Below are 16860 nucleotides of genomic sequence, written 5' to 3' on the forward strand. Positions count from 1 at the left end.
AGAATGAACTTTGATTCCTGAAGTGGGATCACCAAATATATTGCTTCCAGTAGTCAGAAGATCAGCTTTATAGATAAGAAGATTGCTAAGAGTTGGCTAGTGTCTTACTAAATGAGGATTGACATAAAGCCTGCATTTGAACCTGAGAAGTATCCTGAAGAGACTAGGCCCGCAGAAATATTTGATCTTTCCATTGGCTCGTGCATTCTTGTGGCAAGCAGGACTTCCGAAAGTTAAGGATATGCTTGCCTAACCCTGGGAACCATAGGAACCCAAGTTGCCCTTCAGAAAGGACAAGAACTTGGCCAATGACATCAGCTGACTTGAAGGCCTGGATTAGCAAGCCCCAGAGGTTATGCCACTCACTAGTTTGAGATTGGACATGGTTTTCAAATTGGGTTTGATGTCATAAATCAGGAGTTGGCAAACTCCTTTACAAGGACAAATGGTAAAATTTTTGGCTTTGTGGGCCATAGGGTCTTTTCTCACACTACTCACCTCTGATGTTGTAGCATGAAAGCAGCCACAGGCAACATGCAAACAAATAGATGTGGCTGTGTTCCAATTAAGCATTCACAAACACAAGCAGCAGGCCATATTTGGCCCATGGGCCGTGGTTTGCCGACTTCTACTGCATAGTCTTAGCTGCTAAAGAATTACTGTTCTTTGAATATGAGGTTTGTAGTACAGATCAGTTTTCTTCTTTTGAGGGACTCGTGTTTGTAAACATGATCCAGGCTTTGGGTAAGGGGGAGAAAATGGAAGTCATGTAAGTGGTGTAACACTTTGAGTCTTTGTAACAAAAAGGATGTGGGAACAACTGTGCAAGAACAGGATTTGAAGTTTAGAGGCCATGCATGGGCTTGCACAAGTCTCTAAAAAATACCTGCGGAAGTGATTGTCCTTACTTTGACTCTCAGGAGTGTTGTGAGGCTAGAAGGAAAACTGTGGAGGAAAACGTAAGGGACTTTAACTAAAAAATCACTCTTATACAAGCTAACGCTTTCCTTTCTTACCTGTTCCTCCCACAGGCTCTGGATTATTGTCACAGCATGGGGATTATGCACAGAGATGTAAAGCCGCATAATGTCATGATTGATCATGAGCACAGAAAGGTAAAGTGATAGATGGACAAGTCTTATTTATCAACATGATAGAGTTAACAGCCCATCTTTAACATTTTATTCCTAGCATCTGTCATAGTCCGTGGTACTGTTAGGCACTTAATAAATATCTGATGAATGAATGAATGAACAAATCAGTGTGGAATCTACAATATGACATTAATGAACTTATCTATGAAACAGACTCACAGACACAGAGAACAAACTGTGGATGCCAAGGGGGAGGGGTGGTGGGGGAAGAATGGACTGGGAGTTTCTAGAATAGATAAATAACAGGGTCCTACTGTATAGCACAGGGAACTATATTCAATATCCTGTGATAAACCCTAATGGAAAAGAATGTATATGTGTATGACTGAATCACTTTTCTTTACAGCAGAAATTAACACGACGTTGTCAATCAACTAGAATAAAATAAATTTTTTTTAAAAATCACGATGAGGGCTTCCCTGGTGGCGCAGTGGTTGAGAGTCCCGCCTGCCGATGCAGGGGACACGGGTTCGTGACCCGATCCCGGAAGATCCCACATGCCGCGGAGCGGCTGGGCCCGCGAGCCATGGCCACGGAGCCTGTGCGTCCGAAGCCTGTGCTCTGCAACGGGAGAGGCCACAGCAGTGAGAGGCCCGTGTACAGCAAAAAATAAATAAATAAATAAAAATAAATAAATAAATAAAAATCACGATGATTAAAACATCATTCATTCATATTCCTATCAAAAAGAAAACAGATTAGTGTAGTGGGTAAAACATTAGTTTTGGCAGGGAACCTGGTTTCTAGTCTTATTTATTGAAAAACTACTCTCTTGGGAAATGCCTTTCTCCTCATCTGCCTCTTTTTTTTTTTTTTTTTTTTGCGGTATGCGGGCCTCTCACTGTTGTGGCCTCTCCCGTTGCGGAGCACAGGCCCCGGACGCGCAGGATCGGCGGCCATGGCTCACGGGCCAAGCCTCTCCGCGGCATGTGGGATCTTCCCAGACTGGGGCACGAACCCGTGTCCCCTGCATCAGCAGGCGGACTCTCAACCACTGCGCCACCAGGGAAGCCCTGCCTCTTTTTTTATTTTTATTTTTTAACCTATACAGTGGGTATACAAGTAATATTTGTCTTGCATGCCACTAGATTATTGTGAGAATTAAGTGTGTACAGTTGTGAAATGGATGAAATATTCAGAAAATGCTGCTGCTTATTAGCAAGTATCATGAGGCCCCTGAGCTCTACAAGTACTTTTAATGAAAGCTGCAGTGTTAACATTTCTGTTTTTTAAGGTGACCCAAGCCCACCTTTTATGCAGTGATGGCTCTCTGTTGTAGGCTTTGGGGATATAGATGATTTGTTCATTCAGTTAGTATTCTTTTAAGCACATACTGTGTAATAGGTATTGTTCTGGAGGCTGGGGATATATGTGTGAGACAAAAATAGATAAAAAATTCTTGTCCGTAGGAGTTCACATCTGGGGGAGACTGGTAGGATAGAAAGTTAAAAGTGATGTGGAAGGGGCTTCCCTGGTGGCGCAGTGGTTCAGAGTCCGCCTGCTGATGCAGGGGACACGGGTTCGTGCCCCGGTCTGGGAAGATCCCACATGCCGCGGAGTGGCTGGGCCCGTGAGCCATGGCCGCTGAGCCTGCGCATCCAGAGCCTGTGCTCTGCAACGGGAGAGGCCACAACAGTGAGAGGCCCGCATACCGCAAAAAAAAACAAAAGTGATGTGGAAGAAAAAATAAAACAGGAATAGGCAGTGGCAGAGGGTGTTGCAGCTTTAAACAAGGTGGTAAGGAGAAGGTTTCATTAGGAAGGTGACGTTTTGGAGAACGCTTGAAGGGAATCAACCATGCAGTCTTGGGAAGAGGATATAGCAGATGCAAACCCCTGAGACAAGAATGTGCTTGGCGTGTTGGAACAGCACGAGGGTAGAGCTGGGATAGAATGAACACGGGGAAGAGGGGAAGGAAAGGAGATCAGAGAGATAAATAGAACCAGATCATACAAAACCTGGAAGATCACTGTCAGGCCTTTTCTCCGAAGACACGGGTTTTGCAGGATTTGAGCAGAGGGTTGGTAAGTTCTCACTTGCGTATTTAAAAGTTCACTACGCATCTATTAGAACAGCTAAAATAAAAAATAGTGACAGTTCCAAATACAGACAAGGATGCAGGGTAACTCAATCTCTCATACATTGCTGATGGGAATGTCAAGTGGCATACTCATTTTGGAAAATGTCAAACTATTGTTTTGTAGTTTGTCAGTTTCTTTAAAAGCTATAAACAACCCAGCAGTGACATTTATCCCAGAGAAACAAAGACTTAGGTCCACACAAAAACCTTCAGTGCATAAATGATTCATCAAACTCTGGTGTATCTATACCATGTAGTATTGTTACTGATTAGTAAGAACTATTGATAATGCAACAGCTTGGATGGGTCTCATGCTGAGTGAAAAAAAGCAGTCTCAAAAAGTTAAACTGGGGCTTCCCTGGTGGCGCAGTGGTTGAGAGTCCGCCTGCCGATGCAGGGGACACGGGTTCGTGCCCCGGTCCAGGAAGATCCCACATGCCGCGGAGCGGCTGGGCCCATGAGCCATGGCCGCTGAGCCTGTGCATCCGGAGCCTGTGCTCCGCAACGGTAGAGGCCACAGCAATGAGAGGCCCGCGTACTGCAAAAAAAAAAAAAAAAAAAAAAGTTAAACTGATGGTTCCATTTCTATAATACTCTCAAAATGATAGAGTTAGAAAACAGGTTACCAGGGGTTAGAAAGTGAGAGGAAGGTATAGCACAAAGGACATCTGTGGTGATGTCCTTTATCTTGTGGTGTAAACTATATGAAGCTGCACGTGATAAAATTGTGTAGTACTATACACACACTTATGCGTGTAAAACTGCTGAAAAAGAAAGGTCTCTGAATTGTCAGTTTCCTGGTTTTGATACTGTACTATAGTTACGTAAGATATTACCATCAAGGGAACTGGTGAAGGGTACACAGAACATCTCCAAATTCCTATGAATTTATAATAATTTTTAAATAAAAATACTTTTTAAAAGGATCATTCTGGTTCCTGTGTGGAGAATTGAGGGTAAAAGTGAAAGGTAGACCAGCTAAGAAAAGCAGCTATTGCAGTAAATCAGAGATTGGTGATGGCATGGACCGGAGCAAGGGCAGTGGATGTGATGATATGGTCAGAATATGGTAGAGCCAGCAGGATTTGTTGACAGATTAGACTTGGGGTGGAAGGGAGACAAGAGTCCAGGGTGAAAAGTTTTTGACCTGGGGCTTCTGTGGTGGCGCAGTGGTTGAGAGTCCTCCTGCCGATGCAGGGGACATGGGTTCGTGCCCCGGTCCGGGAGGATCCCACATGCTGCGGAGCGGCTGGGCCCGTGAGCCATGGCCGCTGAGCCTGCATGTCCGGAGCCTGTGCTCCGCAATGGGAGAGGCCACAACAGTGAGAGGCCCGTGTACCGCAAAAAAAAAAAAAAAAAAAAAGTTTTTGACCTGAATGACAGGATAAATGGAAGGTAACAGAGGAGGAGGAATCTGTGGGAGAAACAGGTTTTGCAGGGAATTATCAGAGGTTTAGTTTTGAGATGTCTGTTAGGTGATCACAGAGAGATGGCTGGTGATGTGTGTGGGCTAGAGAGTATAAGTGGGAGAAGCAGAGATACTGTGTGTGAAGCCACAGACCAGAAATAGTCATCTGGGAATACTTATTGATAAGACAGAAAGCTCAGGGACAGCTCTGGAGCACTGATATTAAGAGGTTGAAGAGAAAGATGATAAAAAAGTTATATTTTCTTTCATACCTTTTGTTATATTTCCCTTTGTTTACTAAAAGAAGACACTGAACCTAATTAACAGTGAACTTTTGGAGACAGTGCTGGAGCAGTCAGGCATTACTCAGACCCTACTGCTCACACTTCAAATCCTGGTCATGGTTTGCACACAAAGGGCAAATAGGTTGCCTTTTTTTTTTTTTTTTTAATTGGGGTATAGTTGCTAAGGTTGCCTCTTGTCCTTGCTACTACTGTTTCCACTTTCAGGATACATTTTGGTAAGAGCTGTTTTGTGTGGCTTTTCTCTTACTGCATTCACTCAGTAAATATTTTTAGGTTTTCTCCTGTGTACTGGGCATTACATTGAATTCTAAAAATTAGCAAAGGTGAATAAAACAGTCCCTACCCTCAAGGATCTTACCGTCCATATATTTTTTTAAACGTTTTCTTCTTTACTCAGTTTTTTTTTAATAAATTAATTTTATTTATTTATTTTTGTCTGCGTTGGGTCTTTGTCGTTACGCGCAAGGCTTCCTCTAGTTGTGGCAAGCAGGGGTTACTCTTCATTGTGGTGTGCAGGCTTCACATTGCGGTGACCTCTCTTGTTGCAGAGCATGGGCTCTAGGCACACGGGCTTCAGTAGTTGTGGCATGCAGGCTCAGTAGTTGTGGCTTGAGGGCTCTAGAGTGCAGGCTCAGTAGTTGTGGCACACGGGCTTAGTTGCTCCGCGGCATGTGGGATCTTCCCAGACCAGGGATCGAACCCATGTCCCCTGCATTGGCAGGCAGATTCTTAACCACTGCGCCACCAGGGAAGTCCCCAGTCCATCTTTTTTTAAAAGGTAGCAAACAAATATTCAGTAAAGAGCTGTAGGTTCTATTAAAGAAATTTATCTGAGGTTGGTTGGGTGGGGGGGCATATCAAAGACAATAGTTGCTTCTATTTGCATAATTAGAAAAGACTTCATTAAAGGAGCTAACTTAAATAACTCAAAAGATGAGGTGTTCACCACAGTAGGAGTCTATATTGAATAGTGGAGACATTCTAGTCAGATGAGCAGTTTAAGAAATTTGCAAGCAGCCGCATAGCACAGGGAGATCAGCTCGGTGCTTTGTGACCACCTAGAGGGGTGGGATAGGGAGGGTGGGAGGGAGGGAGACTCAAGAGGGAAGAGATATGGGGACATATGTATATGTATAACTGATTCACTTTGTTATAAAGCAGACACTAACACACCATTGTAAAGCAATTATACTCCAATAAAGATGTTTAAAAAAAATCACTAAAAAAAAATTTGCAGAAGCACAGAATGAGATTGTATTTTTCAGGAACTGTAAGTCTCACTAGAGCAAAGGAATTAGATCCTGGAGAGAACCCTGTATGTCAAGCTAAGAAGTTTTATTTTCATCCTAAATGCAATAGGTGGTCACTGAAGGGGTTTCAATAGAGAGTGACATGGCTGTTATTTTTAAAAAGATTAGTCTAGGGAATTCCCTGGGGGTCCAGTGGTTAGGACTCTGTGCTCTTGCTGCCGAGGGCCCGGGTTTAATCCCTGGTAGGGAACTAAAATCCCACAAGCTGCACAGTGCAGCCAAAAAAAAGAGTACTCTAATGGCAGTGTGAGGGGTAACTTAAAAGATAAAGTCACTCATTATTTATTATCTTTTTCTTTCAGCTACGGCTAATAGACTGGGGTTTGGCTGAGTTTTACCATCCTGGCCAAGAATATAACGTCCGAGTTGCTTCCCGATATTTCAAAGGTCCTGAGCTACTTGTAGACTATCAGGTGAGAAGAGGAGGGCAGATAAAATTTTGGTCCTTGTGTTTATTTTGCACATAATTTGCAAAAAAATGTCATTTTGCACTTCTGAGTAGGCCATTTATGCACATCCATGGCTATCCCTTTTATATGAATGTAAAATATGAATCACTTCAGTTCATCTGCCACAACTTATGTTTGTATTGTCATAATGTCAGTAGAATATGAATAGATCTGCATTTGATCCTAACTGAAGAGAAAGACACACAGCTAGTTTGAGAATTGTAAGCTAGATTTAACCAACCTTAAAAGTAAACTGAAAAAAGTGTTCTCTTCTTAAATTATACCTAGATATAAAGACCTTCCCTCTACCAAAAAAGAAAAGAAAGCACTCTTCTCACGGAAACAAAATCCTTGGGAATACCTTTCCTGTCCCAGTCCTCCCAGGTGTTATTATCAGATACCTTAAAAAGTTCAGACTCTGTCCTAGAAATTCCTTTTCTGGGGTCTTGAGGATATAACCCTGAGTTCAAAAAACATTTTATACATAAAAATATTCTTTACAATGTTATTTATAATGGTGAAAAACAGAACACTATCCTGTTGTAGGGGAAGTTAAAGATTAAATTCTGAAGCATTCATGCAATAAAAAAATGATACACGTTAGAAGGTTTCCATAGGCTGACAATTGGGTTGTTCTTACATAAGTTAAGAAAGTCATTCAAAATAGTATGTACAGATTTAAAATGAGAGGGTGGGGGAGCATGGGTGGGAATGCACAGAAGAAAAACATGTTTTTGGTATTTGGACTTTAAGTCAGTGGAGTGGTTTGTTTTTAATAAAAAGCTTTTCTAAAAAAATTTGAAGTGACAGGATTCATTCTTGTCATTTCATGTGTGATGACGACATTTTCTTTAATGCAGATGTATGATTATAGTTTGGATATGTGGAGCTTGGGTTGTATGCTGGCAAGTATGATCTTCCGGAAGGAGCCATTTTTCCATGGACATGACAATTATGATCAGGTGATATATGTTGTTCCTATTAGGACATTTACTGGTCTTACCTAGTGACGGCCAGATCTGCTTACCCGCTAGAAACTGCAGTGGATCTTGCTAAAATACAGATGCCTGGTCCCCCCCACACACCTGAGAGCTATTAAATTAATAAGTTAGAATCTGAGAGTGGGACCCTAGAATAATTTTCAATTAATGGCTTGTCAGCCAACCTGACATTGATCCTCAGATTGGTGTCTTGGGAACTATTGGTTTAGCTTATTGAAATTAGAGTTTTTCCTTTGCATTGCTTGTTTAATGTGAGATATACTTGTATATACATGTTTTAGGAAATATTTTACAATTCAAAGAATAATAGTTTAAAATGTAGGATATTACCTTAGAATCTCCTAATGTGAGCTTTCATTAGGGTTAGGAATGTTTTCTCCAGCATGTTGGTTTATATGTGGTATTTCTGTGATCCTTTTGTCTCGTCATACGGATTGAGTTGATGTATGTCAGTAGAAATATAGATGGTATTTTTTATACTAGCTGCACTTCCCCTTGTAGATCAAGGGGCCATTTCATTCAAGGGAACCTGGAATGATTCTAGGGCCTTGTGGAAGGTACTGTTGCCTTGTTTGAGCACCATGACTTTTTAAATTAAACTTTATTTTGAGGTAATGTAAATTCATGTGAAGTTGTAAGAATTAATACAGAGAAATATGGTGTGCCTTTTGTCCAGTTTCCCCCTAATATAACTTTTTGCAAAACTATGTACAGTATCACAACCAGGATGTTGATATCAATATAACCAAGGTACAGAACATCTCTGTCACCTCAAGGATCCTTCATTTGCCCTTTTGTAGTCGCACCAACTTCCCCTCCCCCCTTTCATGCTTCTCTGTTGTAATCTCCATTTCTACAATTTTATCATTTCGAGAATGTTATATACATATGATGACCATTTTTCACATGAGTCGAAGAATACCATGTGAATTCAGTTAAAATCAGCAACTCTTTATCAGGTGCCATGTAGAATTGAGGAATACAGACAAAAAGAAAAAATAACCCCTCATCTCAAAAGTTCTTCATAGTCTATCTAGCAAGGGAACCAAACATATAAGAAAGTACGTTACAGTAGTAAATGTCAGAGTAGAAGTGTAGACAAGATACAAAGGACAGTTGTAATGGGAATGAGTGGTCTGAGTATATGGGGTTGGGAGGGAGCTTCCCAAAGGAAGTGACATCTTCAGCTGGGTTGTAAGGGGGAAAAAATAAGACTTCACCAGAAGGAAGGAAGCAGGTTATAAAGTGGTTTGCTTTTTCTGTTTGATACATTCACATCAGTAATAATTTAGGGAACGTTACGTGGAAATCCATTCATGTTGTGCAAAAAAATTTGAAGTAAATTGGGTGTAACATTCATACCTGTAGCCATGATGATCCCGTTCTGTTAATTCAGTCATGGTTAATTGTTGATTTAATCATGTAATATGCTTTTGGTGTGGGTTTTGTCTTCTTCAATCCTAGTTGGTGAGGATAGCCAAGGTTCTGGGGACAGAAGATTTATATGACTATATTGACAAATACAACATTGAATTAGATCCACGTTTTAACGATATCTTGGGCAGGTAAGTCACAAAATAAAATCTTTGCATCTGTGCCTTAAGCAGTTTGGGTGTAAACTGGTACTTTGGATCCCCAGAATAGTTATGTTCTCTTTGCCAGCACTGCTGAGGTATCTCTGGTCCACTGCTACAGAATGCTGCATAGGCAGGCCTGTGATAAAAGCATTGGATTGAATGGCCATTTCCCCAGATTCACTTACAGGATTCTGAGTGTGGAGGTTGTAGTCAGAAGATTCCTGACTATGTAGAGTCTAGTAGAAGGGTTACAGTTGAGTCAGAAATCAAAACCTCCTGATTCAGCTTGCTTCTCTAAATGACAGAATTGTCTGTAAGAGAAAGAAATAGTCATAGAATAAGTACATGCTTCAAGACTGATGTGCAGACAACAGACTCTAAAAATAGTGACTAGACACAATACTAGCTCATTCACCACTTAACAGGAAGAGGTGAACTTTCTTGATACAAAGGCTTTTGCTGGCCAAGTGGCAGAGATGCCAGGAAAGGGGGTGTGGGGGATGGGGAGGGAGGCCTGGTTAGCCCAGCCACCTGGCCCTCCTTGCTGTGCAGGAGCATTCAGTCCTGTAAAGTAACCTGAATTATGTTTCATAAAATTGTGGGGACCCAGATTTCTCTTTTCTGCAACACTGCTCTTTCCAGTCTCTCCAATTAGTTTTGTTGTCTCTGCAGTGGCAGAGCGGTATAAGACTAGTCTCTGGAGTTTTTATTTCTCTTGTGATTGGCTGGAATCCTAGCCACTAAGGAAAATGTAGGAGTGAAATGTTGGGCGCTTCTCTGCCCCTTGGTCCATTTCTCATTCCCCCTTTTGGCTTTGCAGACATTCCCGTAAGCGATGGGAACGCTTTGTCCACAGTGAAAACCAGCACCTTGTCAGCCCTGAGGCCTTGGATTTCCTGGACAAGCTGCTGCGGTACGACCACCAGTCACGGCTCACCGCAAGAGAGGCCATGGAGCACCCCTATTTCTGTGAGTCCAGCTGTTCAGCCCACAGAGCCTGTGCAGGCCTGCCCAGTAGATTGTACCAGGCAGGGGAGAATATATGCTGTGAAGAAAGCTCTGGGCCCAGAGCCCTACAGAACAGAATTGGAATTCCAGCCTCCTGTACTTAGCTTGCTGCAAAGTTACCTCACCCACAATGAGCCTTGGTTTCTTCAGCGGGGACCATGATTGTTGAGAGGATTCTTATCTAACAGAGTACCTGACTCATGATCACTCCTAAATAAATTGCTTTTCTTACTGTGTGGGTGACACTTCTCAGTGGCTAGTCTGGAGTGGTTGGATTAGAACATACAGCCCTATATCTGTCCTGTCTCTTGTTAATCATTTGTTGGAGAGAGCCAGAAAGGCTTGAAAACCTTATTGTATGAACACCTTGACCTAGGTTGTGAGTATAGCTAACTACTGTCATGAGTGAAAATGCCACTTAGCTGCTGCACCCATCCTCACTGTGTTGGGTTGTTCCTTGGGGAGTGGTGGGATGGTATTTTAGTGAATCAATTACACTCTTGCTCAGTCTCCTGTACCTGAAGCAGACTGAAAGGCTGATGGAGATGTAGAGTGAAGTCTGTGGTCATAGCACTAATTTGCACAAGCCTGTAGTTTTGGCCTATTTGGCACCAAGCTGTGAACTGCAGTAAAACCAATTCACTCTGATAATATATTTCTGTCTGGGTAAGGGTAGATTGTATTATGTCATTAAACTCTAACAGGATTGGTTTTGTTTTAAATTAGCTCTACTATGGATAATTACCTCCTTTTCCTACTATTTAGTTTAGTAGTTGGCCTTTACCACAGTTTGACAGGAAAGATAGTTCTATTTTGTATTACTTGTTCAATTCATAGTGGGCAGTTGACACCTTAATTCTATTACTAAGGGAATAATATGGAATACAAATAAAATGTAAAGAATGAGGATGACTGCTTTAAGGCCCCAGCCCATTAGTTTAATCCTTCAAGCATAACAGAATCTAACCTTTTTGTCTCTTTTCTAGACACTGTTGTGAAGGACCAGGCTCGAATGGGCTCATCTAGCATGCCAGGGGGCAGTACGCCTGTCAGCAGCGCCAGTATGATGTCAGGTCAGTTCATTGGTAAATTTATTTTTTTAAAAAAAGATAGAAGTCAGTTATCATTCTTAATTTTGCTCCCTCTTTGTGACCTGATTTCAGTGGCCCTCCCTCTTCTCTATAATGATTACCTTATTGACATACTGACCTGTATGGCTCTCCCCACCAGGTTTCAGGATGCTTTTGAAACCTGGTATACCTTAATGGCCCTGCCTTGAGTAAGAGTATCAACAGTCTCTTCTAGGCCAGAATCACAAAAATTATTTGGGACTTGAAAGTCTCAACAAGCCATGAAAAGTAAAGAGATCCTTTCATCTCACCGGTTAGACTGACAGTAGGTGATGCTATCCTCAGAAACAAGATGAAGAAAATGAGGGAGAGTAGAGATGGGGTTTGTACATGGGTATATATGCATATAAGAATGGTTCTCGGGCTTCCCTGGTGGCGCAGTGGCTAAGAATCTGCTTGCCAATGCAGAGGACACGGGTTCAAGCCCTGGTCCAGGAAGATCCCACATGCTGCAGAGCATCTAAGCCCGTGTGCCACAACTACTGAGCCTGCACTCTAGAGCCCGCAAGCCACAACTGCTGAAGCCTGTGCGCCTAGAGCTCGTGCTCCGCAACAAGAGAAGCCATTGCAGTGAGAAGCCTGCGCACCGCAACGAACAGTAGCCTCTGCTTGCTGCAACTAGAGAAAAGCCCGCGCGCAGCAACAAAGACCCAACACAGCCCAAAATAAAATAAATAAAATAAATTAATTTAAAAAAGAATGGTTCTCTGAGTTTTTCCAGAGCAACTACAGTGTGCCTAGTAAATTATAATGGTTTATATGAAATTATCTTTAATGTTGTTGAGTCATTATGATTTAGAGCGAGTTTTTACCCAGAAGAAACCACAGTTACCCAAAAGAAACCATAGGCCTGTCCCCTAAGAATTATATATGTGGGCAGCATCCACATGGATATACTCGTGATTGTGAGGGCACTTAACTCAGACACCCTCAAAGAATTGCTGTTGTCTGAATTCTTTTTTTAAAGAACTAGCTGCCATCTAGAGTTTATCCTCTGGGTATCATGCCAACGTGCAAAATTATATATGTCCAAGGTTACTCATTCTAGCCTTATCTGTAATCAAAGAACATTAAAAACAGCTCCGTGTAGAGTAGGGAATTGATAAAATGAATTACAGGGCATCCATTCAGTGGAATGCTATATGGCTAGAGAAAAGAATGAGTGTTTCGTGTTCTTGTCTAGTTTCAACTCCAAAGTAGTAATGTGAAATGAAGAAAGCAAGATGCAGGACCATGTCCAAGACCGGGAATGGGCGAGAATATATAATCACATTCTTATATGTGATTCTTATATGCATATTTTTATAAAATTATATTTAAGTATATGCATAAAATATTTCTGGAAGGATACACCCCAAAAGTGGTGCCATAAGTTGGCCAAGTGACAGGGCAAGGGAGAATTCTCACTGTATACTCTTTTCAGCTATTTTTGAGTCATATAACTATATTAGCTATTCAGAAAATATATAACATTTTGAAAATGTAAAGAACCAGCTGATTGAGGGCAGTCTAACAGGTAATCTGATCATGGGTGGAAGAAACTAAATGGAAGTAAATCCTAAAACACTATTTTAGTTTACAGATGAAAAATGATCCTTTCTGCACTGAAAACAAGGGAAGGTGGTCATGAGCATGAGCTTTGACTCCAGCCTTCTACTGTTCAGTTCATAGTGACTAGCCACATGTGGCTATTTATATTAACTGAAATCAAATAAAATTTTAAAATCAGTTGCTTAGCTACACTAGCCACATTGCAAGTGCTCAGTAGTCACATATGGCTAGTGGCCATCACGTTAGTACAGATTACAGAGCATAAAGTTTGGTTGGACATGCTGCCCTAGACAGGCTTGGGTTGGAATCCAAGCATAGATGCCACTTACTAGCCATGCACCTTGGACAAACTGCTTAAACTCTCCAAACTTAGATTTCTTTACCTGTCTACTAAATTTATTGGAGCTTGTCATTTTAATTTGTGAAGATTTAATTTGAAATTAGATTTACTTTGTAAAAATCTAAGGAGAGGCCTTTATGGGCTTCCCTGGTGGCGCAGTGGTTGAGAGTCCGTCTGCCGATGCAGGGGACACGGGTTCGTGCCCCGGTCCGGGAGGATCCCACATGCCGCGGAGCGGCTGGGCCCGTGAGCCATGGCCGCTGAGCCTGCGCGTCCGGAGCCTGTGCTCCGCAACGGGAGAGGCCACAGCAGTGAGAGGCCCGCGTACCGCAAAAAAAAAAAAAAAAAAAAAAAAAAAAAAATCTAAGGAGAGGCCTTTAATAAAATGAGAATTTGTGTCACTTTTGCGATAGGTGCTCTGAAAAACTGGTGACTAAGATTTCCATGGTTAGTGTCTCTAGCTCACTGTCAGCTGTTGTCTTTCAGGGATTTCTTCAGTGCCAACCCCTTCACCCCTTGGACCTCTGGCAGGCTCACCAGTGATTGCTGCTGCCAACCCCCTCGGGATGCCTGTTCCAGCTGCCGCTGGCGCTCAGCAGTAATGGCCCCTTCTGTCTCCTGATGCCTGAGCAGAGGTTGGGGAGTCCACTTACTCCCTTGATGCAGCTTACGCCTGGCGGGGAGGGGTGAAATACTTCAGAAGCACCGTGTCTGAACCGTTGCTTGTGGATTTATAGTAGTTCAGTCATAAAAAAAAAAAAAAAAAAATTACAATAGGCTGATACTCTTTTTTTTCTTTCTTTTTTTTTTAACTCGAACTTTTCATAACTCAGGGGGTTCCCTGAAAAATTATCTGCAGGTGGAATATTTCACGGACAAATTTTTTTCTCCCCTTCCAAATTCAGTTCCTCATCACTAAAGAACAAAGAAAAACCAGCCTCAATTCTGGCTGCTGCGTTTGGGTGGAGATTTCTTCCCGTGCCCACCATTGCTCCCCTACCATCCCATACTTTGAGGGGTTTGTATTTCACGCTGTCCTCCGGAGATTACAAAAATGTAGTCTCTTGAAGGGAGGTGGGAAGGAAGGAGGAAGGAAGGACCCAACCTATAAGAGCAGTGTACTGCTAGTCACTTATATCACTTTACTCCAAAAGTGCTTCAGTGGGGTTATACTGGTGAATCTAGTGGAAATGTGTCTTAGTTACACTGAGATGCTGAAAATCTACCCAAAGTGCAGACAGGTCCTGAAAACGTCTGTTCAGTATGAATCATGTCTTGACCTAACCTAAATCCAACTCACTTATAATTTAGTTTCAGTTCAGTTTCACACTTCAATACCGTCCCTCCCAGGCTCCTTCCCTTGGTCCTCTTCCCCTTTCATCTCCCAACATGCTGGTAGGAGGGGGAAGGCAACACCTTTTTCAGTTTTCTTTGACTTGGCCCTTTTGAATTCAGTTAGTTACTGGGTATAATTATTTTTTACAAAAGAAAAAAACATTGTCTATGTTGGTTTCATGCTAGTAACTCTTGAAGAGCTAATGAGAGATGTGGCCACTGCATTTTATTTTAAGCTTTCTACCTTCTTTTCCTCCTACCTTCCCCTTCCCTCACATGCCATCCATTGAGCAGACCTGCCCCTCAGTCTTGTAAATGTACCTGAGAGGTAGGAGCAGAGCCGCTATCTCCAGTGAAACTGAAATGGTAGACCTGGAATTGTGGGAAAACTAAACTCTCTTGTTACAGCCCTGCCACCCCTTGCTGTGTGTATATATATAATACTTTGTCCTTCATATGTGAAAGATCCAGTGTTGGAATTCTTTGGTGTAAATAAACGTTTGGTTTTATTTATCAAGGTTAGATTTAAGTTCCCTGTGTAAAGGTCTCGCTGGGTGGGTGGCTCACGTTCACATCTGAGGGGCCTGCAGCCCTGTACCGTGGAGGCTTCCCAAGGCCCCCATTTTTATACAACCCTTGTTCAACCCATGGTACCGGGCAGGCAGAGAGGCCTTAAAAAAGCTCCACAAGCCAAAGCGTCTCTGGGGATTAAGGATCCTTTGCCATAAATTCATTTTGTGTCTCAGCAGTGCAGGGATTGGGGATGGGAAAAGTCGCCAGTTTTTGTGTGTTTGTGTGTGTAAAGTGGATTTTCCACTGTAATCCAGCCACCTAAGTTTATCAGGTGCTTCACTGAGGAAGCCTAGTTTTTTAAGCACAATAGCAAAACCATCAGCTCTGTATTTTCTCCTGTTGCTTCATTACCATAGCTGCTTGTGGGGACTAGGAAAAATTCTTCCAACATATTTTAAGGCCTGAAGTCTTAGTTCCCCATTCTCCTACCTTTATAGATTCACAAGTCTTTCTCACCTGGGCGTCATAGATAAATATAATTGTTTGAGGAGTTGAATTTAATGAACTTATCTAACTTTGTAACCCATCTTAGCTCTAGTAACTTTATCAAAGGTGGTGGCTTTAGTGAATATAATGGTAAACTTTAGAGGAAGCTAAAGCCTCCTTTTATAATGCTTCTCAACCATAGGGAAAACATTCTGACTATGTGGCAGGGTGGTCTTCTCCTTCGTGGCCACTTACAGTGGATATTTATTGTTCTCGACCCTTTTATGCCCTAGAATGCTGTGGGGGTTACCATGTTGAATTTGTGCAGAACCTCAAAGCACCAGATGTGCCAGAGATGCAGTTTGAGATTATGTTTGCACTGGATTGTGATTTGAACAGGACACTTATGACTGATGAATTATTTCTTTTGAGGTGGGGAGGAGGGCTGTAAATCAAGACTTCACATCCCACCCTTGTAGCTCAGAGAACCTAGGTGTAGCTGAGGCTGATGTGGGGAGCTGCAAACAGCTGGACCTCCTGACATGCATCAGACCTTGCAAGAAACGTAAGGTGAATGCAGAGGACTCTGAAATGCCACCCAAGAGCCTTTTAAAAGAAATAGAAGTATTTAAAATGCTACTTAAGGAGTCACTGCAGAAGCATGAAAAAAAAAAAGACCCAATTGGGTGGGTGGGTGGGGGGCAAGGGTTTACAGAGTAACAACTTCTGTGTTGTTGTAAATTACCTCATCTGTATACCTTGTATTGGGACACTTCATTTCTCAGCACTACCTGTGTTTGCATTGATTAGATGGCAGGAAATGGAAAGCCAATCTAAGACAGTTGTGTTGGCAATTACTCTGAAAGGTTCTTTAAGTATTTTTTTAACTTTGTTTGAAGTGCTCCCTCCCCCCTTTTAAGTTTGAAGTCATAAGTTCCCCCTCCCCACCTTGATGATTTATTGGTTGTAATTGTATTGTATTTGGTATAACTAAAACATAACTGTGCTGGGAAGAAGTTGTGCCATGAAGGTCTTTAATTTTTTTTTAATAAAAACATTTAAACAAATGAAATGTCCCTGCAGCCTGAGCAATATGCTTCTCCAACCGACACCGTGTGCGTGATAGATGGCTTAGTTCTCAAGTGCTTTGAATTTAATACTGGGCTGATGGAGTTGTGAAGTGGGATGAATTAAGGTTGGTTGAGGAGCACTG

The 16860-nt window shown here is 42.1% G+C and overlaps 1 protein-coding gene across 1 annotated transcript in view; it reads left to right on the top strand.

Annotated features, from left to right (window-relative positions):
* The window catches only part of CSNK2A1 (casein kinase 2 alpha 1), a 31725-nt gene extending 17481 nt beyond the window's left edge, over positions 1 to 14244 (top strand). The window contains exons 8-14 of the mRNA XM_079719817.1: positions 1032 to 1115; positions 6560 to 6670; positions 7567 to 7668; positions 9172 to 9272; positions 10105 to 10253; positions 11279 to 11365; positions 13800 to 14244. Of these exons, the coding sequence (XP_079575943.1) occupies positions 1032 to 1115; positions 6560 to 6670; positions 7567 to 7668; positions 9172 to 9272; positions 10105 to 10253; positions 11279 to 11365; positions 13800 to 13915 (750 nt within the window). The 3' untranslated portion in view covers positions 13916 to 14244. The remainder of the gene's footprint in view (positions 1 to 1031; positions 1116 to 6559; positions 6671 to 7566; positions 7669 to 9171; positions 9273 to 10104; positions 10254 to 11278; positions 11366 to 13799) is intronic.
* Positions 14245 to 16860: the final 2616 nt, after the last annotated feature.

This window comes from Hyperoodon ampullatus (genome assembly GCF_949752795.1).
Source record: "Hyperoodon ampullatus genome assembly, chromosome: 14".
NCBI classification, from domain to species: Eukaryota; Metazoa; Chordata; class Mammalia; order Artiodactyla; family Ziphiidae; genus Hyperoodon; species Hyperoodon ampullatus.